The sequence below is a fragment of the Prionailurus viverrinus genome, chromosome D2 (genome assembly GCF_022837055.1).
Source record: "Prionailurus viverrinus isolate Anna chromosome D2, UM_Priviv_1.0, whole genome shotgun sequence".
NCBI lineage: Eukaryota > Metazoa > Chordata > Mammalia > Carnivora > Felidae > Prionailurus > Prionailurus viverrinus.
The window spans coordinates 35,108,802-35,133,198 of NC_062571.1; the positions used below are offsets into that span (position 1 = coordinate 35,108,802).

The window sequence follows — 24,397 nt, forward strand, 5'->3', positions numbered from 1 at the left end:
TCTAAATACATTAGGGGAGCATCTGGGTAGCTCAGTCGGTGAGGCATCTGACTCGATTTCAGCTCAGGTCATGGATCTCACGGTTTGTGGGTTTGAGCCCCGATCCAGCTCTGCGCTGACAAGGTGGAGCCTGCTTGGGATTCTCTCTCCCTTTCTCTCTCTGCCCCTCCCTCTTAGCTCTCTCTCAAATAAAAAAATAAATAAAATAAAAATAAAAATAAAATACATTAGGGACTTCTGTTGATTACCATCTCCCTGCACCCTTTAAATCTGATGTTCTATGGCTACCACTTATACTGTGTAAATCTCTAACAGATTCTCTTATGTGTTTTGTCTTTCTGTTTTCTTATATTTAGGCTAGCTAAGGGAGACATCTACATTAACATACTTTTAGTCTGGGTAATGACTTGAAGCAGCCAAGTTGTTGGTTGTTTCTTTCTTTCTTTCTTTCTTTCTTTCTTTCTTTCTTTCTTTTGCTGGAAAGAAACCAAATCTCTGTACTTTACTGAACCAAATTGAGTGGGTCGTGATAAAAGGAGTAATAATAACAATAGCAGAAGACAAAAGGCTTCTCACATAGAATTTTGAACTAAAGTCACATATTGAACAAAAGATATTTAAATTAACTACTGAACAAAGTAAGATCTCTTCAAAAGAAACAGGGCTTCCCGCCAAGCCCCCTGAAAATGCCCCCAGGCCTCTTACTCATTCACTACCCTTATTTCATTTTATCTAAGGATGCTTTATTTCTTATCTCATTCTCTTCCTACCACCTAGCGGACACATAGTTGGCACTTACTGCCTGTTTATTGAATTGAGGGAATTGGGCCTCAAGAGTTAGAGGCAATTCTCTGAAGAAGAAAATAAAAGAGAAATAGTTTTAGCAGTGAATAGAACCAACAAGTCTGAATTTCAGCAATGGAACAAAGCTTGGAAGTAATAAAATGTATTTACTATAAAGTTAGATTACTTTGAAAGGGTTGTTTTTAAATGCTCACCTGGAAAACCTCAGAACTTATAATTAAGACCTATTTGGCATTCTGGCATTCTTTTCTCTGCTTTTTTTTTTTTTTTTTTTTAAGTACCCTTCATGCCCAGCATGAGTCCTGAACTCACGGCCCTGAGATCAAGACCCAAGATGAGATCAAGAGTCGATGCTCAACTGACTGAGCATCCAGGTGCCCTTCCCCCGCTTTGTACCCTTTAACTATGGGCATTTATTTTTCAGAGGGAATATGATTTATTTTAAGGTTAAAAAATCAGACATCAACTTTAACCTCACAATCATAAAATGTATAGATAAAATATACAGGAAGTGAGAGCTTTTAAATTTTGCATTTATTAATCATTTCATACCTTGCCTTGTTCCTAAAAAGAATTTGAAGTGGTAAATGAAGACTGAAGGTAGAAAAGATAAACTTAAAGGTAAATTTCCTTTATCAGAGAGCTTAAAGGTAATTGGGTCAACCTACAGTAGACAAGGAAGGAAAGAGATCACATAGTTGAGAAGAAATATTTGAGTAATTCTATGATTCATTTCAGGTCACATACATGACCATATATTTATTTATTTATTTGTTTATTTATTTTTAATGTTTATTTTTCAGAGAGAGAGAGGCAGAGTACAAGCAGGGGAGGGGCAGAGAGAGAGGGAGACAGAATCCAAAGCAGGCTCCAGGCTCCAAGCTGTCAGCATGGAGCCCAACGCGGGTCTTGAAGTCACGAACCCTGAGATGACCCAGAGCTGAAGTCGAACCCTTAACAGACTGAGCCACCCAGGTGCCCCCATACATGACTATTTATTAGCTAAGCTGTAACTAGAAACCAAGTCACTAAATTCCTGTGCATGTGCTCTTAACATGTATGTAGTAAAAACATTTGGCTTAACTACTCAAGTAGTTAAGTGTTTTGATGACTGGTGCTGCACAGGTTCGAGAAGCATTTGTCCAAATTATTACTGACCTGCTTGTTTGCAAAGTGTAGCTTGTATTAGGAATCATGTGCTTCCCCACAGTAAGGCTGAGGCCTCCAGGAGTAATGTTTTCCACAAGCCATGAAGATTCCTGCTAGTTAACAAAGAGCATTTTGTGAATTAATCCCTTAATTGTTCTACTCTTTTTGTTTGGAAAAGATGGATGCTAAAAAAGCTGTTTTGTTTTGATAGTGTGGGGAAAGAGAAGGAAAGTACATTTCCTGGTTGATGGCCTAAAAAATGTGAAGCTTTATCTTGGCTCTCCTAGATAGACTTTGCCAGCTGTTCACAAATAGAAGATGCTTTTCTGATCCTGCATATCTTTAGAAACTGGCTTCTTTGGAACTTCTTGACTTGAAACTTCAGTGATACAACACTGAATTGGAAAGATCTAGAACAGAGGATGACAACCTTTGAATAAATGGGCAAGTTAAGTTACATAATCTTCTCTGTCTTTGCTTGGCATACAAAGCCCTTCCCAAGGTGACTGGAGCTTCCCTTTCTAGCCTCATTTCTTTTCCTGAGGCCACACCAACCTGTTTTTCTTGTCTACTCAACCATATGCTCAAACACATCGGAGCCTTTGCCTGTTCTCTCCTTTCTGCTTGGACTGTCTGATCCCTCTCTTCTCCATCTAGCAACTCTGTCTTTGCAGACCCAGCTCCTTTGTTTTGTGAAGAGACCATGCAGCAAAGGCAAAAAATGAAGGTTAATCTAGCAGCTGTGTGAAGAGTGAATTAGAAGATGGAAGTCTAGAGTCAGGAAGACCAGTTTTAGGAGACAGTGAAAGTCCCATAGACCTGAGTTGTGCAATATAGTAGCCACTAGCCACATGTGGCAATTACAATTAAAATTAATTGAAAGAAGCCAATCGATAAAGGTTACATACAGGATGATTCTATACGACATTTTAGAAAAGGTAAAACTATGGAGACCGTGACATGATTAGTGGTTGCCAGGAGTGAGTTGTCATGTCGACTATGAGTTTTGGGTGATTATGATGTAGTCAATGGTAGGTTTATGGGTAGTAACAAATGTACTCTCTGGTGTGGGTTGTTGATAATGGGGGAGGCTGTTGTATGGAGCAGGGAGTGTATGGGAAATCTCTGTTATCTTCCCCTTAGTTTTGCTGTGAACTTAAAATGCTATAAATGAAAAATAAAATCTTAATTAAAAAATTAAGATTAATTAAAATTAAATAAAAAGTAATAATTTACTTCTTCAGTTGCACAAGCCATACTGCTCAATAGGCATATGTGGCTGTTGGCTACTGTATTGGGTAGGACAGTTCAAAAAGAACATTTCTATCATAACAGAAAGTTCTATTGGACAGCATTGCTAAAAATCAATTCCTCAAGTGAAAATGACATTTATTCTACACAGTCATGCTTTATGTGTTTTGCCTTAAAAACGGGAGCATTTATTTATTGTACCTAATTTAATTCTGGACTGAGTATATTGAAGATTGGACTGACTGTGGATACTGTCACCACAAGTATGAATGCAGCTTAGAATAGTAAATTAAGGGGTGCTTGGGTGACTCAGTCAGTTGAGTATCTGACTATTTCAGCTCAGGTAATGATCTCAGGGTGGTGGGATTGAGCCCCGCATTGGACTCTGTGCTGGGTGTGGAGCCTGCTTAAGATTCTCTCTCTCCCTCTGCCCTCCCACACCATCTCCCTGCCACCAAAAAAGAAGAGCACAGGCTCTGGAACCACATGCCTTTTTAAAAAAAAAAAAAATAGCTTCTGGATAAGTAGCCTTTGAGTATATTTTTATTATCTACTTTTCTTTCCCCACTTACCCCTACCCTTAGAAAAGAGAAATAAAATATTTAAGTAAAATTCATTCATTCTTTAGTAATTACCTTCACCAGGGTCAGGTTATTGGCTATTCGTAAAACTGTTTTAATGGTTTTGCTGGGTGTACTCATGATTGCTTTATTTTTAATTTTAATTTTTATTCATTTTTTTAAAAACAGATTATCTTAATTTTTAAATTTAATTTTTTTGAGAGAGACAGAGAAAGCATGAGTGGGGGAGGGGCAGAGAGAGAGGGAGAGAGAGGATCCCAAGCAGGCTCCCTGCTGCGTGGGGCTCAAACTCCCGAAACTGTGAGATCATGACCTGAGCCAGAACGAAGAGTTGGACAATTAACCGACTGAGCCATCTGGGTGCTCCATGATTGTTTTATTTTTTGAGGGTAAATCTTTGCCATATATCAGCCTTCCAGCATTGCTGCCTTCAAAGACCTTTCACCTAATTGATCAGAAGTCATTTCTGATTCCCCCCCCACCCCTCGGTCTACTCCCCATCCCCCACTCCTTGCAGTCCAAGAGCAAGTCCTATTAGTTCTTCCTCCAAAATAGCTAATTCTCCATTTCCACTTTCATGTCTTATTTTAAGTTACTGTCATGTCTCTGCTGGATGACTGCAGTAGCCTCCTAACTGGTCAGCCTGCTTCCCCTTACCCACTAAGATCACTTGGCCACATCACAGACAAAAATGTCTTTTTAAAAAGAAAATCAGGTCATTTCAATCTCCTGTTTAGCAGTCCTTCTTCTTACTGTATTTAGAAAAGATTCCACACATCTTAACCTAGCCTAAAAGGCTCTTTGCCATCTGGCCCTTGCCTTCTTATCCAGCCCTATCACCACCACACCTTCTCCCCTCACTGAACTTCAGCCACTCTGGCCTCCTTAAGCTTCCTTGGATATACTCAAATTTTCCTGCCATAGGGTCTTTGTCTTGTTTCTCCCTATGGAGTGTTCTTTCCCAGTTCTTCCATGAGGCTTCCTTCTCAGCTTCAGAGTCTCAACTCCAGTGTTACTTCCTCAGAGAAGTCTTCTTTATCCACTCTTTAAAGTAGGAACCCTCTACTCCTACCCTATAGTCTATATAGCATCATCCTTACCATTATCTGGGGTGATTTTGTTTGTGTATTTATGTACGTGTGCACTTTCTGTCCACTCCTACTAGAATATAAGTTCCATAAGGGCAGGAGGCTTATTTTTACTCTCTGCTCTAGCCCCAATACCTAGAACAGTGCCTGGCTTATGTAGTTGTACTCAATAAATGTTTCATAATGCTGAATAACAGCTGAATAACTGAATGTTTTCTAAAGGAGATATAAGAGGAACTCACTCCTCTTCTTCCCTTGCTGTGTCTCTGTGTGTGTAAAATAAAAGAAATCTCCATGTGTCTAAATATGAATATCCTTCTAGGCCCTTATACTCAGTATGAACTAGTGACTTTGTTGCTGAACTTCATTTTTTATTTCATGAAATCATGGCCCACAGCTTTTTGAATGGTTGATTTTAGTTGGAAAATATAGTGAACAATACATCTGGAAATATTCTGTCATGTTTTGATCTGAGAAACTCTAGAGAACCAGCTGCTGATTTGAAAGGCTTTTATTATGATACAGGCAGTCTATTGTCTACAAAAGCACTGGCTATTACACAGTGGTATATGTGTTTTTGCTTTTTTCTGAGCTATTAACTTGAGAGAAAAAACTTGTATTCATTAACTTATGCATGACTTGTATTCCCTGAGAATAGTTTATTGTATTATTTTCTTTAGCTGATTTACTGTGCACTAAGGGATTTTTCTTACTTGTTTTTTTTCTTTAAACTCAATCAAAAGTTAAACAGTTAAATGGTAGGATTGAGATACTTTCCATTCTGGATTTAAAAAAAATTACAGATTTCTGCATTAAACTGTGGTTTATATTTATGATTTAGCACTTTTATGTAGCTTTATATTGGTAAAATGGGTGGATTTCACCATTTACTATATTCAAGTTTACCTTTCTTTAGAGTACTTTAGAGTATGTGATATAGCTGTAGTGAAAGAAAAATTGACATCCAAGCCCTACAGAGGAATAATTTTGAAGAAAGTGAGTATGTGTACCATTTGTGATATAATAAATATGTGTGCACATAATCTGGTTAGTGTGGCTTTTAATATTTTGATATATTTTTATATTTTTAGATATTACTATTTGGAAGATTTATATGAGATGACATAATTACTACAGTTATTAGGTAGGAAATAATTGCATCTAAATAACCCAGAATAACATTTTAATATTACTTTTTAAATTATAAAAATTCTATATTCACATTTCAGAAGATTAGAAAAGAGGAAATACAGATACAGAATTTCCTAAGCATCATTATAATCACTGTTAACATTTTGTTTTGTATTCTTTCAGTGTTTTGCTTCATACATATGAATTTTTCTGGTTTGTTGTAATCATAGTGTATTTATTATTTTTATTCTTCCTTATAAATGAAATATAATGTCAGAAAAATTTTTATGTAGTGCTGAGTCTTTATAACCATTGTTTTAATGGCTCTGTAGTACTCTATCTTTATCCTAATATACTTAGCTGTTCCTTGTTGTTGGATAAGTTATTTAAAAAATGTTTTGGCTTTGGGGCGCCTGGGTGGCGTCGGTTAAGCGTCCGACTTCAGCCAGGTCACGATCTCGCGGTCCGTGAGTTCGAGCCCTGCGTCGGGCTCTGGGCTGATGGCTCAGAGCCTGGAGCCTGTTTCCGACTCTGTGTCTCCCTCTCTCTCTGCCCCTCCCCCATTCATGCTCTGTCTCTCTCTGTCCCCAAAATAAATAAACGTTGAAAAAAAAAAATAAAAAAAAAATGTTTTGGCTTTTATAACTAACATGATAGTGAATATTTTTGTTAATCTTGTTATTACCACATTTGGTATTATTGCTTATAGTGTATATTCTCTTTAAGTGGAATTCCTAGATATGACTTTTCATATCTCTTAACACATACTAGTAAATGCTTTTCCAAATGGAGTATGCCAGTTTACATTGCCATTAGAAGGGTATAAAACTATTCCATTGTAGCATTCAGCATTATATATTATTTTTTAAAAAGTTGATCTATAATTAGGGGAAAATCATGTTGCTTTAGTTTGAATTTATTTTTTTATTTTTAATTAAAAATTTTTTTTTTTTAGTTTAGAGAGAGCATGAGCAAGGGAGAGGGGCAGGCTCCATGCCCAATGCAGAGCCCGAGATGGTGCTTGATCCCAGGACACTGGGATCGTGACCTGAGTGAGCTGACATCAAGAGTCAGATGCTCAACTGACTAAGCCACCCAGGCACCCCTGGTGTGAATTTATTTGATTAATGGTGAAGTTGTGTATTTTCATATGTTTGGTTTCTAGTTTCAGCATCATAATTGCTTTATCCTTTTTTTCAGTTCCAGTACTATGTCCCCCCCCCCCGTATAGACATTTAGCTTACTTATCTTGATTCATTGTACTTCATGTACTGTATTAGAGATATAGGGGTACCTGACTAGCTCTGTTGGTGGAGCATGTGACTCTTGATCTTGGGGCTGTGGGTTTGAGCTCCACATTGGGTATAGAGATTACTTAAATATAAAATCTTAAAAAAAAAGATAAAGTAGTTTGTCAATTAAACATATATTCATATATCTCAGAGATGAGTTTATCTCTTTTTTTTACTGTGCTCCACGGTGGCTTCAAATGAATTACTCTGAACAAGGGGTGGTACATTGTTTGTATCCCATATTATTATCCAAGTATATTGTGGAAGGATATATGGGAACTATCTTGATAATTTCAAAAATCCAGAAATTTTCTTTGAATCCAGAAACTTCAATGATAAAGTATGTGTTTCAATATGTTTAAGTTTTTAAAAGTCTGAGAATTTATTATTGAATTGTGAATCTTTTTCTCCTATAGGTTGGAAAAGAGACTGTTCAAACCACTGAAGATCAGATTTTGAAGAGAGATATGCCACCAGCATTTATTAAGTGAGTAAAACATTCTTCTCTTGCTAAGCAGAATAATCCTCTTGGTAGGAAAGAAAATTAACTGATTCCAGGAGCAACTTTTTTTTTTTTTTTAAATATAAAAGTGTTTACAATTGAGATTTTGACTTTTCATCTTATAACACTGTAGTTCCTACTGTTGATTGTATTCATTGCTATTAGGCATTTTTGACATAGTGATTTTTAATGAAAGTTTGACTTCTGAGTTTCATTATTTGGAATGGAAAAGATTCAGAAACATTCTGACCTTAGCAGGCATGAATCTGAGTTATATGCTAAACACCTTTGCTTGGAGATGAGGGAATAACAGTAGATACAAACTTAAAAATTTATTGCAGTGTTATTTCAGTAACATTTTAAATTTAAGTTATATTTACTTATCACCCAAATTCCTACAAATAATTTGCAGGTGTTTTGGCCTATCCTGAGTAAAAGTGGAGATACTAACTTTTGATTAGTTAAAACTTTGTCAAGTTTGTCTTTGCTCAGTGATTTTGTTCTATGGCAGTCAAGTCCTAAGTAAATGTAAAGGTTGGTGCATAGGACAGAAAAAAAGTGGAATCTTTACTTTTCAAAAGTCAAAAGTAAGGTAAGGCTATTCAGTTACAAAAAAAAAGTGGCAAAGGATTTGAATAGTCACCTCAAAAGAGGAAATCTAAATGGCCAATAAATTATGAACAGGTACTCTATCTCATTACTCATCAGAGCTGTGCAAATTACTCCATTATAAACCCTAAATTAAGAAATGTGATAATATTAGTTGTTGATAAAGATGTGGAGCAATTGGAACTCTCATACACTCCTACTGGGAATGTAAATTGGTGCGGCCACTTTGGAAAACAGTTTGGTGTTAGTAAAGTAGAGGACAGACAATTCTCAGAGAAACTTATGCCCATGTACACTAGGATCCATATATGAAAACATTGATATTGGGGCGCCTGGGTGGCGCAGTCGGTTAAGCGTCCGACTTCAGCCAGGTCCCGATCTCGCGGTCTGTGAGTTCGAGCCCCGCGTCAGGCTCTGGGCTGATGGCTTGGAGCCTGGAGCCTGTTTCCGATTCTGTGTCTCCCTCTCTCTCTCTGCCCCTCCCCCGTTCATGCTCTGTCTCTCTCTGTCCCAAAAATAAATTAAAAACGTTGAAAAAAAAAAAACAAAAACAAAAACAAAAAAAAAAAACATTGATATCAACATTGTTCATGATGACTCCACTGGTCTGTTTATTGTAGAATGGATAAAAACAATTATGGTATAGTCACAAATTGGAATACCAATCAGTAATGAAAGAGAATTTTTCAATTCAAAATGGTTGATTTTATATTATGTGAATTTTACTTCAATTAAAAAAATGAATGAATCTCAAAAATAAATGAGAGAAATTAATGATAGATACATAGGTAGTCTCCATTTATTTAAACTTCAGAAACATGTAGAAGTAAACTGCCTTAAAAAGGTGAAGATAAGTAAGGAAATAATGATTACAAAAGTCAGGGTAATGGTACCTCTGGGAGGAAGGAAGAGGGTTATACTCAGGGTGAGACCACACAGGGGCTTCTGAAATGGTAATAATATCAAAATAAACAATATTTTTTTATTTTATATATATTTTATTTTATATATTTATATAAAATATTTTATTTATATTTTAGTTATATCAAATATATAATATTTGATAAAAATAATATCAAAATAAACAAACGGTAATGTATTTCTTGATGTAAGTGTTGAGTTACTTACTCAACACGATATGGGTGATTGTTTTATAACTATTCATTATATTATATGTATGTTTTATACAAATTTCTCTATGTATGTTATATATCACAATTTTAAATAAAGTGAGAAGTATTCTTTTATTTTTAACCTCCTTATGTTCTATTTTCATTGAACAGATGCAAAATTTCACCCATGTTGATGTCTTTTTATTTCTAACTTACTTGAGTGGGTGTTTCTACATAATGGTGTTTCTGTTAATTCTGCAAAATGTTCATGTGTCAGGAAGTAAGGGGCCAGAAGCATCTGTTTTTTGTAGAGCCTGTTTTGTGGGAGTATCTTTTCTGATTTGCCTCACTGGACTTGATAACCTCCAAGGTTTCTTCCAGCTCTAACCAATATGAGCCTACTTTGTTTATGTGCCATTTCATCAGCATGGTAATATTAAGAGGAGTCCTATGCTGTCAGTTAAACATTATAATTAAACTTATATTTACCTTACATTAAAAACCCAGATCTTGGGAATGCAAGCTGGTGCAGCTACTCTGGAAAACAGTATGGAGGTTCCTCAAAAAACTAAAAATAGAACTACCCTACGATCCAGCAATTGCACTACTAGGCATTTATCCACGGTGTGCTGTTTCGAAGGGACACGTGCACCCCCATGTTTATAGCAGCACTATCCACAATAGCCAAAGTATGGAAAGAGCTCAAATGTCCATCGATGGATGAATGGATAAAGCAGATGTGTGTATATACAATGGAGTATTACTCGGCAATCAAAAAGAATGAAATCTTGCCATTTGCAACTACGTGGATGGAACTGGAGGATATTATGCTAAGTGAAATTAGTCAGAGAAAGACAAAAATCATATGACTTCACTCATATGAGGACTTTAAGAGACAAAACAGATGAACATAAGGGAAGGGAAACAAAAATAATATAAAAACAGGGAGGGGGACAAAACAGAAGAGACTCAAATATGGAGAACAAACTGAAGGTTACGGGAAGGGGTGTGTGGGGGGGATGGGCTAAATGGGTAAGGGGCACTAAGGAATCTACTCCTGAAATCATTGTTGCACTATATGCTAACCAATTTGGATGTAAATTAAAAAAAAATAAAACAAGTTAATACAAAAAGACATTAAAAAATCATTTATAGATTCACAAAACAGATTGGTAGTTGCTGGAGATGAGGCAGAGTGGAGTGGGGGGCCAAAATGGTGTAGTGGGTCAAACATACAAGCTTCAGTTACAAAATAAATGAGTCTTGGGGGTATAATATAAAATTGTTAAGAAAATGAATTTTAAAAGTTATCATATGAAAAAATTAAAACTATGGATGGCAACTAGTCTTAATTTGGTGATTCTTTCACAATATATACACATTTAAAATCATGTGTACATCTGAAACTAATATAATGTTGTATGTCCATTATACCTCAATAAAAAATAAAAAGAGAAAAAAACCCACATAGATCTAGCTCATACCTGTTTGCCCCTCACTCCCTGGAAAGTATAGAGCATGGTGAGATAATGCACAAGGGATTTTCAACATCAGGTGGGTATTTGAACTAGGTGACCCTACAGAAATTTCCTTTCAACCCTGACATTCAAGTCTATGAAGATCATTTGACTGATTAATGATTTTTTTTTCAGGAAACTAATTTCTGCTCATCCCCAGAAATATATCCTTGAAGTATGCTATGTGCTCTCACAGGCTTCCTTGGGGACTTAGACAAATTAAGGAGTGTGTCCTAGTGATATTTTCCAAAAAAATAGGTAACTTTAAACCAAAACAAAACTTTAGGGGCACCTGTGTGGCTCAGTGGGTTAAGCATCTGACTCTTGATTTCAGCTCAGGTCATGATCTCACTTTTGTGAGTCTGAGCCCTGCGTTGGGCTCCATTGGGCTTCTTCTCCCTGACAGTGTGGAGCCTGCTTGGAATTCTCTCTCTTCTTCTTTCTCTGCCCCTCCCCTGCATGCTTATATGCTCTCTCACTCAAAATAAATAAAATAAACCTTAAAAAAACCCACCAAAACAAAACTTCATTGATTACCCTTAGTGGTAAGTAGTACACCAGTTCCCTACTCTAGTAGGTTATTTATTTGTTTATTTATTTATTGGTAATTGGTGATTTAAAGAAAAAAATTAAGATTTACCTTGCCTTTCCAGAGGTTCTTAAAAAAAATTAAAAGTAGAACTACCATATGATCCACAGTTCCACTTCTGGGTATTTATACAAAGGAAACAAAATCACTACCTCAGAAAGGTATCTGCACACCCATATTCTCTGCAACCTTACTTAAAAAAGCCAAGACATGGAAACAACCTAAGTGTCCATCAGAGAATGAATGGATAAAGAAAATGTGGTATGTTTGTATGTGTGTATGTATACAGACACACACACACTGGAATATGGGGGAAATGAGTGAAGGTGGTTGAAAGGTACAAACTTTCAGTTATAAGATATATAAGTCCTAGAGATGTAATGTACAGCATGGTGGCTATAGTTAACAATATTGTATATTTGAAAGTTGCTAAGAGAATAGACCTTAAATGTTGTCTTCACCCACACACAAAAAATTGTAACTATCTTGCCTTCCCTGTACAGACTTTATCTCAGAGTAACCGAATAGTCCTAGTTGATGAGGGGAATTTTAGCCAACAATGTGAAATTAATGACAGAATTAGGAAGTCATAATTATGCAATTTTAATTAGGAAGCAATTGATTTAGGTAAAGATCATTAATGGATTTAGGTAAACCATTCATAGGTTTTAACCTTTATTGCACCATGGGGAAAAATCCTGGTCTCCATGGAGAATAAAGGAAAAACACTATGTTATGATCAAGTGAAAAACTTACTGAACAGTGTTTTTTTTTCTTAACGTTTGTTAATTTTTGAGAGAGCGAGCAAGCGCATGAGTGCGGGAGGGGCAGAGAGAGGGAGACACAGAATCTGAAGCAGGCTCCAGGTTCTGAGCTGTCAGCACAGAGCCTGATGCGGGGCTCGAACTCACAAACTGTGAGATCATGACCTGATCTCAAGATCAGGAGTCAGTCACTTAGCCAATTGAGCCACCCAGGTGCCCCCTGGGTGGCAGTTTTTTTATTGGGACATTGTTTAGGCCAGTAGCCAGGCTTACCAGAAGTGTGACAAGCTCTTGGAGGGGGCTTGGAGAATGTTTAGGTTGAGCCAGCAGGGTAAGACTGAATAGATCCAGTAAGGGCAGTCGCTTAGTAAGCATGAGATCGTTTTTGATCTCTTTGTCTCGTTTCCTCTTTGATTCCTCCTGTCTGTTGTTAAAGACCCTGAAGGCCAGGTCCAGTAGTTCATATTGAGGGGTTTGAGGGCCTTTATCCAACTTTTGAGGTTTCTTTCTAATGTCTGAGGCTGACTGGGAGATGAAATGCATAGATAGGCAGGATCGATTTTCCTTTGTGAAAGAGAGCGAGAGGGTGCAAGTGAGTGAGGGGCAGAGAGAGAGAGAATCCCAGGGAGGCAGAGAGAGACAGAGACAGAGAAGCAGAGCTCACCTGATGTGGGGCTCGAGCTCATGAGTTTGTGAATTTTTGAAGAGCCTCAGTGAGGTGGGTGAGAAAAAGGGCAGAGTTTTCATCTGATCTGTGGGTGCTTTTTCTTAACCTTTCATAATTGACCTGTTTTGAAGCTGCCCGCTACATGCCTCTTATGAAGCCGGTGGTCCTGTGGTTGCATTTGGCTTTTTCTCCAGAGGAGAACTGGTAATTCCAATTGGGCTCAGCTAAGGGAACTGCTGCATTGCTGGGAGCATGTTGTACAGGCTCTCTGCAGTTTAGATCATCGGCATATTCAGTAGCCTTGGACCAAATTCTGTTTTTTTCTTCTGGGGTGGTACAGGTGGAGAGAATAACATATAGGTCCCTCCACAATAAATCACAGGAAAGAGTGAGATATTCAAATTCTTTAGTGAACCTGGAGGAATCAGTTGAGAAAGAGCTAAGCTTAAATTCCATATGAGAAAGATCTGGCATGAAGGGAACGTGGACCCAAACAATGCCCCCTGCTGTAGCCACTTTGCGAAGAGGGAATTGGGTGGTGAGAGGTTGGTAAGAGTGATCAGAGCGAGCGTGGGCAGGAGAAGGATTGAGAAGTGGAGGCAAGGGCTTAAGGGGGGAAGGGGGTGCTGAAGGGCCTTGAGGGGAAGGAGGGTACTGGGGTGTGTGTGGAGGTGCCAGAGGATCAACTATGGGTAAGTGGAAAGGCGGAGGTTGGTCAGCAGGGTCAAATCCAAGTTGGTAGAACTGGGGAGCTAGAAGGAACATACGACAGGCAGTGCGAAGGTCAGGATGACGAGCGAGTTCAAAGAAAGCTTGGACATAAGGAACCTCACCTCATTTACCCAGGCCATGACAATATAAACTCAATTGGAGAAGAGAATTGTGGTTAAGAGAGCTGTTCTCTGGCCAGCCCTTCTGGTCATCTAATTAATATTGGGGCCAGGCTGCGTTACAGTAGAAAATTAAGACGTTTGGGCCAAATACCTTGTTTCAACTGGAGGTTTTTGAGATTTTTGTAAAAATGGTTTTTATCTATTTATTTTGAGAGAGAGAAAGAGCACGTGAGCAGGGGAGGGGTGGAGAGAGAGGAAGAGAGAGTCCCCAGCAGGCTGCAGAGCCAGACATAGGGCTTGATCTCACGAACGGAACTGTGAGATCATGACTTGAGCCGAGATCAAGAGTTATATGCTTAACTGACTGAGCCACCCACTCACCTGGAGGTTTTTGATATTTTTTTAAGGAGGCATCCCAGAGGGGAGTCCTTGGGAGGGGTGGACAAGGTATTGCCCATCTGGAAATCTAGGAGGAGAAAGGAGATTTTGAGGACCAGGAACAAAGGGAAAAACTGTGAAGGGAGACATCTTGACTCCGCGTTCCAGGAAGATGAAACCCTGACCAGTGTGGAGCCTGAGAAAGGGGCATCCCCCAAACTCAAGGGTCTGTGTGAAGGGAAGGGATTGAGGATCCCAAGACTGCAGAAAGACCCAGAGGAGGTGTCGATCCAGTGGTGAACTGTTGATTGTTGACTAAGCCCAGTACTGGGGCTTGAACCTTGCCGTGGGGGAATTGGCCAACACCTGGTGGGTGATTGCTGTCAGTGCTCAAGATCTCAAAGCGCCCTCCTGAAAATGAAAATTTGACTCACCTGAGATAAGTTGAGAAGGTGATCTGGTTGAGATGGATTCCGGTCAGTAGGTAATGGCCAGTCCTCTTACGGGCCACCAAAGCTGTTAGGGAATTGCACAAAGCATGTCCAGGCAAGCAGGACAGAGTTTATTCACTCTCTAAGGGAGGAGAGGGGCCAGACATCAAGAGAGATGTCGGCCACAAGTTTCTGTCAGGCTGAGCCTTGTAAGGGGTTTTAAAGGATGTTGAGAGGGGACACAGTGTGTGGAGAGAGGGTCGACTCTCGGCCAGGTAGAGTAGAAGATGGCGTGTTTTTCAAGCTGCTCTGTCTGGGGCTCCTCCAGGATGTGGGTTGTGGTCTGACTAGAGAAGAGTATGTTCTGTAGTTGGGGTCTGTTTTCTGAGAATATAGGCCCTGTGACCTAAAAAAGCAGAGTTAGGACCAAGTGCAGACACCTGTGAGTTTTACCTGTAAGCTTGGCTGGGAGGTTGGGGGGACTTTGAATAGATTCCTTTCAATTAACTTAATATGTTACTTGAAAATAGCACAGGGTAAAAACAACAATATGGCTGTGGCTGTCAAACAGATTTGGGGGGGGCAAATATTCCACAGTTTAAAACATTATAGCTCTTTATGCTTTTCTTTTCTTTAGAATGCAAATGCAAAATGAAGCAGAAAATTTTTGTAGATGCCTTGACTTGAAGGGAGAGGGGACAGAGAGAAACAGATGGAAGCAATTAATGACATCCTTGGAACTGTTGAGTAGGACATTCTTTTGGGCTGTTTGGTTGATGTTTGGAGGTTTCCAGGGCATGACAGAGCTTCCTCTGTCATCTACTTTTACAAGCACTTCTAATAGTGTCTGCTTAGGTAACACTAAAGAATAAAAGTTTCAAAAATTTATTCTTGGATCTATTTCTACTCCTAGAATGGTAGAATGTCAGTACTAGAGAAAACAGAATGCTCTTGGTCTGTAGATAGATTTATATCTAAGCAGTCTGAAATATGTTTAGAGATTTTTTTTCGGGGCAAGATACGATATTTTCAGGATTTTTGGCATTTTTAGGATTTGGGGGTGTCAAAATCAAATCATAGTCTTATTTGTGTGACTGGCAATTAAGAGCATGTTGACATGTTGGAGAAAACATTTCATATCAGTTAAAATTATATATCTGAGTTATAATTCTCAGTGAGGGACTTCCAATGCTTGAGCAATTCCTTACTGTAAAAGCAAGAACATTTTAATACGGAGCAAGATTTGCATTGTTACAGGAAGTCTTTCTCTTGGGTGGAGTAAGAGTTATCTGATCTCTAACTGCACTAGCAGAGTTTACAGTTTACTAATTTTACCCAAGATTGAAGTAATAGCCACACTGTTGCACAGGACGTGTGGGATTGCACGATGATTGCCATAGAAACTGTCTCAATCTTCATAAACTTCAGGGGTATAATGTCCCTGCTGTACTGTTATAATATTGGTTAGATTTGCCCCGTAAGAAGTCATGTGTTCCTGTAGAGACTGTCAGGAGAAGAGTATTTTGCATCATCGTCAATCATCATCCTTATCAGGCAGCAGCAGCAGTAATATTTATGTGTAATTGATTGATTAATGGGCTGGACACACTAATTGGTTAATTAAGTATTTATTGATCACCTTCTATTATGTGTAGCACACTAATCACTTGTAAGATGTATTATAAGTTATTTATTAGTAGTAATAAAATAGCCACATTTGTAAATGCTTTACTTGGGGGTATGTCATACATGTGGGTTTTATTCTTCTGTGTTATCATGGAGGAACAAAGGTGGAAGGCTGCTGCAGAGAAATTTTTAAAAAATGCTTTAAGAAGGGGGCACCTGGCTGGCTCAATTTGAGGAGCATGTGACTCTTGATCTTGGGGTTGTGAGTTTAAGCCCCATGCTGGGTGTAGAGATTGCTTGAAAACAATCTTAAAAAAAAAAAAAAAGAAGTAAAAAGATGCTTTAAAAAGTTTGAAATTAAAGAGCTGTAATGCAGACTGAGTTTCACTATATAATAGGAATTCAGAGAAAGTGCTATTGTGGTAAGTAGGAATAGTAGAAAGAAGCTTCCTGTGGGAAATGGAACTTGGGAAGATGGATGTGGGGAAAAGGAAAATACTCTGGGTGGAATGAATTGCATGAGCAAGTCATGGGGCCTGTGAGGAGAGGGACAGTCATGTTGGGAGTAGTAGGGGCTGAGCTAAGTTCTGCCAGGTGATAAAGGCCCTTGAAAGCCAGGCAGAGGAACTTGGAATTGAGTAGCAGAGAAGCTTTCCAGTTCTTGAGCAGTAAGATGACAAGCTGGAAGTGGTTTTCCAGAGTTCATAGCCAAATACTGGATGAATAATAGGTGCTAGTGGAGGAAAGAAAGTAAGCTATGTGAACCTACCAGATCCATTTTCTGTCAGTGTGGATTTACTTCAGATGGATTCCTTATAGGTAAATGTTTATGGCAAACTATTTTATTTGCCTTGGAAAAATTGCTGTTGTAGTGTGCATGGAATTTCATTCTTATTTCTGCAATGGAACAGAAATGAAAAGGAGGGGCGCCTGGGTGGCTTAGTCGGTTAAGCGTCCGACTTCGGCTCAGGTCATGAACTCGCAGTTTGTGAATTCAAGCCCTGTGTCAGGCTCTGGGCTGACAGCTCAGAGCCTGGAGCCTACTTTGGATTCTGTGTCTCCCTGTCTGTCTGCCCCTCCTCTGCTCGTGCTCTATCTCTCTGTGTGTCTCAATAATAAATAAATGTTAAAAAAATAAAAAATAAATAAATGAAAAGGAAGGCAGTTTATGGACCCTGTATAAGAGTGTTCAGTATCTGAATGTATCAAAATGTGTCACTTGTGAGGTGGTCTAGTGCTATGAACTCCTTAAAAAGGGCATCAGGGGCGCCTGGGTGGCGCAGTCGGTTAAGCGTCCGACTTCAGCCAGGTCACGATCTCGCGGTCCGTGAGTTCGAGCCCCGCGTCAGGCTCTGGGCTGATGGCTCAGAGCCTAGAGCTTGTTTCCGATTCTGTGTCTCCCTCTCTCTCTGCCCCTCCCCCGTTCATGCTCTGTCTCTCTCTGTCCCAAAAATAAATAAATGTTGAAAAAGGGCATCAGTGGCTTTGTTGGCAGGCAAATGATAGTTTCATGTAGAACTGCAAAGTGTTGCCAGTTTCTGTCTCAGTGCTGCTCTGAACAGTCTGCTTGAAATCATTCACCAGCTTGGATTATTTTTGAAACATATTGTGATGTCTAGGCCTATTGAATAAAAGAATGTTTCTAAAATACTGTGTGAAAGGGCTTATGTACTGTTGACAATCTGCATGATTAGCATTAATCATATTTCCTAGAAAATTACCTTGGTTTAACTCTTAAAAACTTTATTAGTTAAGCACAATTTTACCTTGGTTGATACTCATGTCCTACAAAGAAGACGTTTGAAAAAGATTGAAACATGCTTACATTTAATTTAGATCTCTTTGACCTAAAGTAGTAGTGTCATATTTTTAGATCACCAGCCTGTATATTTAGCTTTTTCTTTGCTTATGATCTTGAACACTCAAAATAATCTGTGATGAAATTTGTATTTTTAAATGTTCTTCTCAATGAACGTGCCCAGAATATCTCTTTTTAGAATTAATTCTTTGATTATACCACTCAATGCACTTTGCTTATCTGGGCCTAATGTGCGATTCTAATGCTTTATTTTTTTAACTTGAGTTTTTTTTGTGTGTGTGTGTGATTATTTCCATTGCTATTTAAGAGAAGATTTGTGTCTCAACATAGATGACCAAGGTTCTGTGAGACTATTCACATCTGCCAGCTGACTTGCTTCATTTTTGACCTAGAGCAAACACCCAAACTTTAAATAGTTCACCTTTGAACTTGCCATATTAAACATATTTGGGTACTACTGTTTTTCAGGGACTTTTTAAAAAAAATTGTTTTTTAATGTTTATTTATTTTTGAGACAGAGAGAGACAGAGCATGAACAGGGGAGGGGCAGAGAGAGAAGGAGACATAGAATCTGAAGCAGGCTCCAGGCTCTGAGCTGTCAGCACAGAGCCTGACGTGGGGCTCGAACTCATCAACTGCTGAGATCATGACCTGAGCCGAAGTCAGATGCTCAACTGACTGAGCCCACCCAGGCGCCCCTTCAGGGACTTTCTTAAACAAAAATGGTTTAACTTTTGAGTCTTGTCAGTAATGAACTCTGAGTCAGTATTATTGATTTGCAGAAGAGTTCTAAACAGTTTGGCAAAGATTTGATCCTTGGTTTACTTTGTATACTCTTTATGATTAAGAAATCATACACAATTTTAATGTGTAATTCTTTGGCTTCGATTTCTAGAGAGTAATCAAAATCATATGATTGAAAGGAACTCAAGGGACCAAGGGAACTCACCTTTTTGAAAAGCATATTATTGGGCCAGGTACTTATGTATTTTCATTTTCTCATGTAATTCTGAGAACATCAACTTCAGGATATTAGTAAAGTAATTCTACAGGTAAAAAACTGAGGCTTGACAAACTTTAACTCACCCAAGGTTGGCTCAGCTTGTATGTGGCAGGACATGTTTCCTATTGGTGGTTTCATGGCTTCTTCTGAATCCACGGTCTTTCCACAATCTGACCTTCCATGAGGGTCATGTAGTCCATCGTCCTCTCCAAGGCAGTGCTACTTTTATACCACTCTTAGAAGATAACAGTTTACACTTTTCCTAAGTATTTCCAGAGAAGGAATATTACACGTGTAATTTGTGATGTATTGTGATGTCTTGCAACTCTTAGGCTATAAAGAAGTTAAATTTATAACATTTTAAAGTTAAAAGGAATCCTAGAGATTATTTAATCCAACTGCTTTATTTTATAGATGAATTGAGGTCATTGTCTATGTCAGCCCTACTGCCCCAAACCAAACAAACACTATAAATAATTAGACACAGGTATTCCCTTAATTATTACCTTGACTGTCCATATATAGGTCAAGTCCCAAATCAAGAAGTTCTCAAGATTGAAAATTTTTTTCCCTCATCTGTTTAAAATCTTTATTGCTCTTTCCTTAGTACAGCAAAAGAACCTTATAAAAATAGCTCCATTTCTTGAGCACCTTTTGTGAACTGAATATTTTAAGTTGTACTATTATGATTTTTTAATGTTTATTTTTGAGAGAGAGAGAGTGAGAGAGAGAGTACATGTTCATGTGGAAGGGGAGGGGGGAACAGCAGAGAGAGGGAGAGAGAGAATCCCAAGCAGGCTGCAGAGTTTGACCTGAGCTGAAATCAAGAGTCAGATGCTTACTGACTGAGCCATCTAGGTGGCCCTAAGTTGTATTATTTAATTCATCTCATCTTGCAGTTGAGGAAGCTACGACTCGGAGAAGCTCAGTAACTTGTTGCAAAGTCACCCAATACATCAATGTCAGAGGTAGGATTCAAACCCTGGACTGACTCCCAGGCTGTGCTCATTCCGATATGCTAAGACTCTTTTTCTGTCTTCATTATAAGAACTTCTTATAACATAATTACTGTGATATGCTTAAATGTATGAGATAATGAATGTGAAAGTACCTGGGGGAGGGGGGAAAGACATTGGTGATTATTACCCTCCTTCCTTGGCTTCTCAATCTTTTTTTCTTACTCATTTTCTTCAAATAAAGTTAGTTGCTTTTTAAACTTTACTCAGAGAAAAATTTCCCCTCATTTATTGTTGCCTGTAGTAAGGTCTTTTAAAAAAACCCAAAAAACTAAAAACATGATTGCTTGTTTTTATTTAAAGTTCTTTCTGTATCTATTGAGATGATAATGCAATTTTTATCCATTACTTGATAAGATAGTCTCTGGTCTACTACATGAATACCAATTTTCTGCGATAAACCCTGCTTGGTTGTGATTTTAAAAAGAAAATGCAGTGCTAAATTCAATTTGCTAATATTTTTGAAGGATATTGCTTCTTTGTTCATGGGGTGTCTTGATCTATAATTTTCTTGTTCTGTTCTTATCTGGTTCTGGTGTCAAGGTTATTTTAACTTCATGATATAAGAGCTTTTTCTAGTCTTTGAAACAGTTTACAGAAAATAAAGATTATCTGTTTTTTGAAAGTTTGGCCAAACTTACATGTAAAACTCTGGGTCTAGTGTCTTTGAGAGAAAGAAACTTGATTATTCATTGTCTTTTTTTTTTTTTTTTTTTTTTGGTAACTCAGGTTTTAAATTCATTTTGAGTCAACTTTGGGCTTTTTTTTGTTTTGAGTCAACTTTGATAATCTGATACTTTTCTAAGAAATTATCCATTCAACTAAGCTCACAAGTTTATTAGTATGAAGTTCATAATAACCTATTGTTATTTTTCATCTGAGTTATGTCTCTAGTTATATCACTTTTTTTGTTCAGTATTATTTAGTTCTGCCTTTTTTCTTTATTTATCACTCATTTAGAAATTTATGTTTTATTATATCCCCCCAGAATTCTTCTTTCGTGTTTATTATTTACTTTAAGCTTATTATTTATTTTTTATTTAATTGAAGTATAGTTGACATACGATGTTATATTAGTTTCAGGTGTACAACATAGAGATTTGACAAGTTTATCCTTTGTGCTTGCTCATAAGTGTAGGTGCCATTTGTCACCATACAACACCATTGACTTTATTTCTTATACTATAACTTTTATTCCTGTGACTAATTCATTCCATATTAAGTTTATTATTTAAATGCCTTATTTTCAATATTTCAGCCTTTATGTTCAGTCTTCTTGTTTTTAAATAAATATAGTTTGGACTCTTAATTTTGTTCTAAGTTCTACTACAAGTTTGGAAGCAGCTATAGGTACTTTTTGTTATTCAATGTATTTAAGCTAAAGAAAAAGATAAAAGCAGTTCACCCATTTCTCTCACTCCCAACCCCTGCCTCTGGCAACCACCAATCTCTTCTCTGTATCTATGAGCTTGGTCAGTCAGTTGGTTGGTTGGTTGGTTGGTTGGTTGGTTGGTTATTCCTCCGTCCATCCATCCGTCCATCTATCCGTCCATCCATTTGATTTATTGCTTTCACATATAAGAGAGGTGATGTGGTATTTGTCTTTGTCTGACTTATTTCACTTACCATAATTCTCTCAAGGTCCATCCATGTTGTTGCAAATAGCAAGATTTCACTCTTCGTGTATATTTCATTTCATATCTATATTTCACTCACACACACACACACCACAGTTTCTTTATCCATTCATCCATCAATGGATACTTAAGTTGTTTCCATATCTTGGCTATTGTAATAAGTAATACTGCAGTGAACATGGTGCATATATCTTTTCAAGTTAGTGTTTTCATTTTCTTTGGGTAAATACCCAGAAGAAGAGTTGCTGGATCATATGATAGTTATATTTTTAATTTTTTGAGAAACCTCCATAATGTTTTCCAGAGTGGCTGCACCTGTTTACATTCCCACCAACAATGTACAAGAAGAGTTCCCTTTTCTTTACATCTTTGCCAGCATTTGTTATTTCTAGTTTTTTTGATAATAGCCGTTCTGTCTAGGTGAGGTGATCTCTCCTTGTGGTTTTGATTTGCGTTTTTTTAATGATCATTGATACAGAGTATCCTTTCATGTGTCTGTTCGCCATTTGTATTTCTTCTTTGGAAAAATGTCCATTCATATTTTCTGCCCATTTTTATTTGATTTTATTTTTTATTTTTTTTTCTTCAGCCCATTAAAAAAATTTTTTTTAATGTTTATTTATTTTTGAGAGAGATAGCACGCATGGAGGAGAGAGAGAGAGACACAGAATCTGCAGCAGGCTCCAGGCTCTGAGCTGTCAGCACAGAGCCCGATGCGGGGCTTGAACCTCACAAGCTGTGAGATTATGACCTGAGCCAAAGTTGAACACTTAACCAACTGAGCCACTCAGGTGCCCCTCTTCTGCCCATTTTTAAATTGGATTGTTTGTTTTTTTGTTCTTGAGTTGTAGGAGTTCTTCATGTATTTTGGATATTAGCCCCTTATCAGATATATGATTTGCAGATATTTTCTACTGTTCAGTAGGTTGCCTTTTCATTTGGCTGATGGCTTCCTTTGCTGTGTAGATTTTTAGTATGATGTAGTTCCACTTATTTTTGGTTTTGTTGCTTTTGCTTTTGTTGTTCAGATTAGAAAAATCGTTGCTAAGACCAGTGTCAAGGAACTTTACCACTTACGTTACCTGCTAGGAGTTTCATGGTTTCAGGTTTTATATTCAAGTCTTTGATCCATTTTGAGTTAATTTTTGTGAGTGATAGAAGATAGAGGTCCAGTTTTATTCTTCGGCATGTGTCTGTCCAATTTTACCAACACCATTTATTGAAGAGACTGTCCTTTCACCACTGTATATTCTTTACTTCTTTGTCATATTGGCCATATATGTGTGGGTTTATTCTGGGCTCTCCTGTTGCATTGATCTGTGTGTTTGTTTTTATGCCAGTACCGTACTGTTTTAATTACTGTAGCTTTGTAACATAGTTTGAAACCAGGGAGCGTGATGCCTCCAGCATTGTTCTTCTTTCTCAAGATAGCTTTGTGTACTTGGGGTCTTTTATGGTTCCATACAAAGTTTAGGATTGTTTGTTCTATTTCTGTGAAAAATGCCACTGGAATTTTGAGAGGGATTGCGTTGAATCTGTAATTGGTTTGGGTAGGATGGACATTTTAACAATAATAGTTCTTTTAACCCATGAGCATGGAACACCTTTCTGTTTGTGTCCTCTGTTTATTTCATTGATGTCTTGTTTTCAATATATAGGTCGTTCACCTCCTTGGTTAACTTAGTTACTAGGTATGTTATTCTTTTTGATGCATTTGTAAATGGGACTGTGAATTTTCCAGCTATAGACATTTAATAGTTGTAATTTTGGTTGTGAATTCCTCCTTCATAATATGCTTTATTCAGGAGTATATTTAAAAAATTTCAAAAATCTTTTTACTATATTTTTATTGTTCTATTTCTAATTTAATTGCATTTGCCCAAAACATGAATGATATAATATCAATTCTTGGAAATTCTCTTGTGATATAATATGTGGTCAGTTTTGTGTGCTATGTGTGCTTGAAAAGAAAGTATATTCTCAGGGAGCCTGGGTGGCTCAGTCGGTTAAGCATCCGGCTTTGACTCAGGTCATTATCTCACAGTTCGTGCATTCAAGCCCCATGTCCAGTGTTGTGCTGGCAGCTCAGAGCCTGGAGTCTGCTTCAGATTCTGTATCTCCGTTGCGCTGTCTCTCTCTCTCTCTCAAAAATAAACAAACATTAAACATTTTTAAAAAAGAAAGTATATTCTCTTTTGCTTGGGTTAGGGTTTTCTTTATATCAGGTCAGTGTATAAAATATTATTATTATTTTAAGGTTTTATTTTTAAGTAATCGCTACACCCGAAGTGGGGTTTGAACCCACAACCCTGAGATCAAGAGTCGTGTGCTCTACTGACTGAGCCAGCCAGTCACCCCTAAATATTATTGATCAAACTGTTTATAGCCTTACTATTTTGTTTGTCTGAATTATCAGCTTATGATGATGTATCTTGAAATCTATAGTAATTGTGGGTTTGTCAGTTTTTCTCATAATTGTCAGTTTTAGCTTTATATATTTCAAAGCGATAGAAGTAAGTGGTTATAAGGTTATGATTAGTAAGTGGTTATAGGTTATAAGGTTATATATAGTAAGTGGTTATAAGGTTATGATTCTCC

At 37.6% G+C, this 24,397-nt stretch overlaps 1 protein-coding gene and 1 long non-coding RNA gene across 3 annotated transcripts in view; one reads left to right on the forward strand and one right to left on the reverse strand.

Annotated features, from left to right (window-relative positions):
• LOC125147426 (uncharacterized) overlaps positions 1–15,007 on the reverse strand; it is a 76,110-nt gene extending 61,103 nt beyond the window's left edge. The window contains exon 1 of the long non-coding RNA XR_007145186.1: positions 14,702–15,007. This is a non-coding gene — a long non-coding RNA (uncharacterized LOC125147426). The remainder of the gene's footprint in view (positions 1–14,701) is intronic.
• Positions 1–24,397, forward strand: part of VCL (vinculin) — a 111,178-nt gene that overhangs the window by 27,636 nt on the left and 59,145 nt on the right. For both annotated transcript variants that reach the window (XM_047824356.1, XM_047824355.1), the window contains exon 2: positions 7,713–7,783. In XM_047824356.1, coding sequence (XP_047680312.1) covers positions 7,713–7,783 — 71 coding nt within the window. The remainder of the gene's footprint in view (positions 1–7,712; positions 7,784–24,397) is intronic.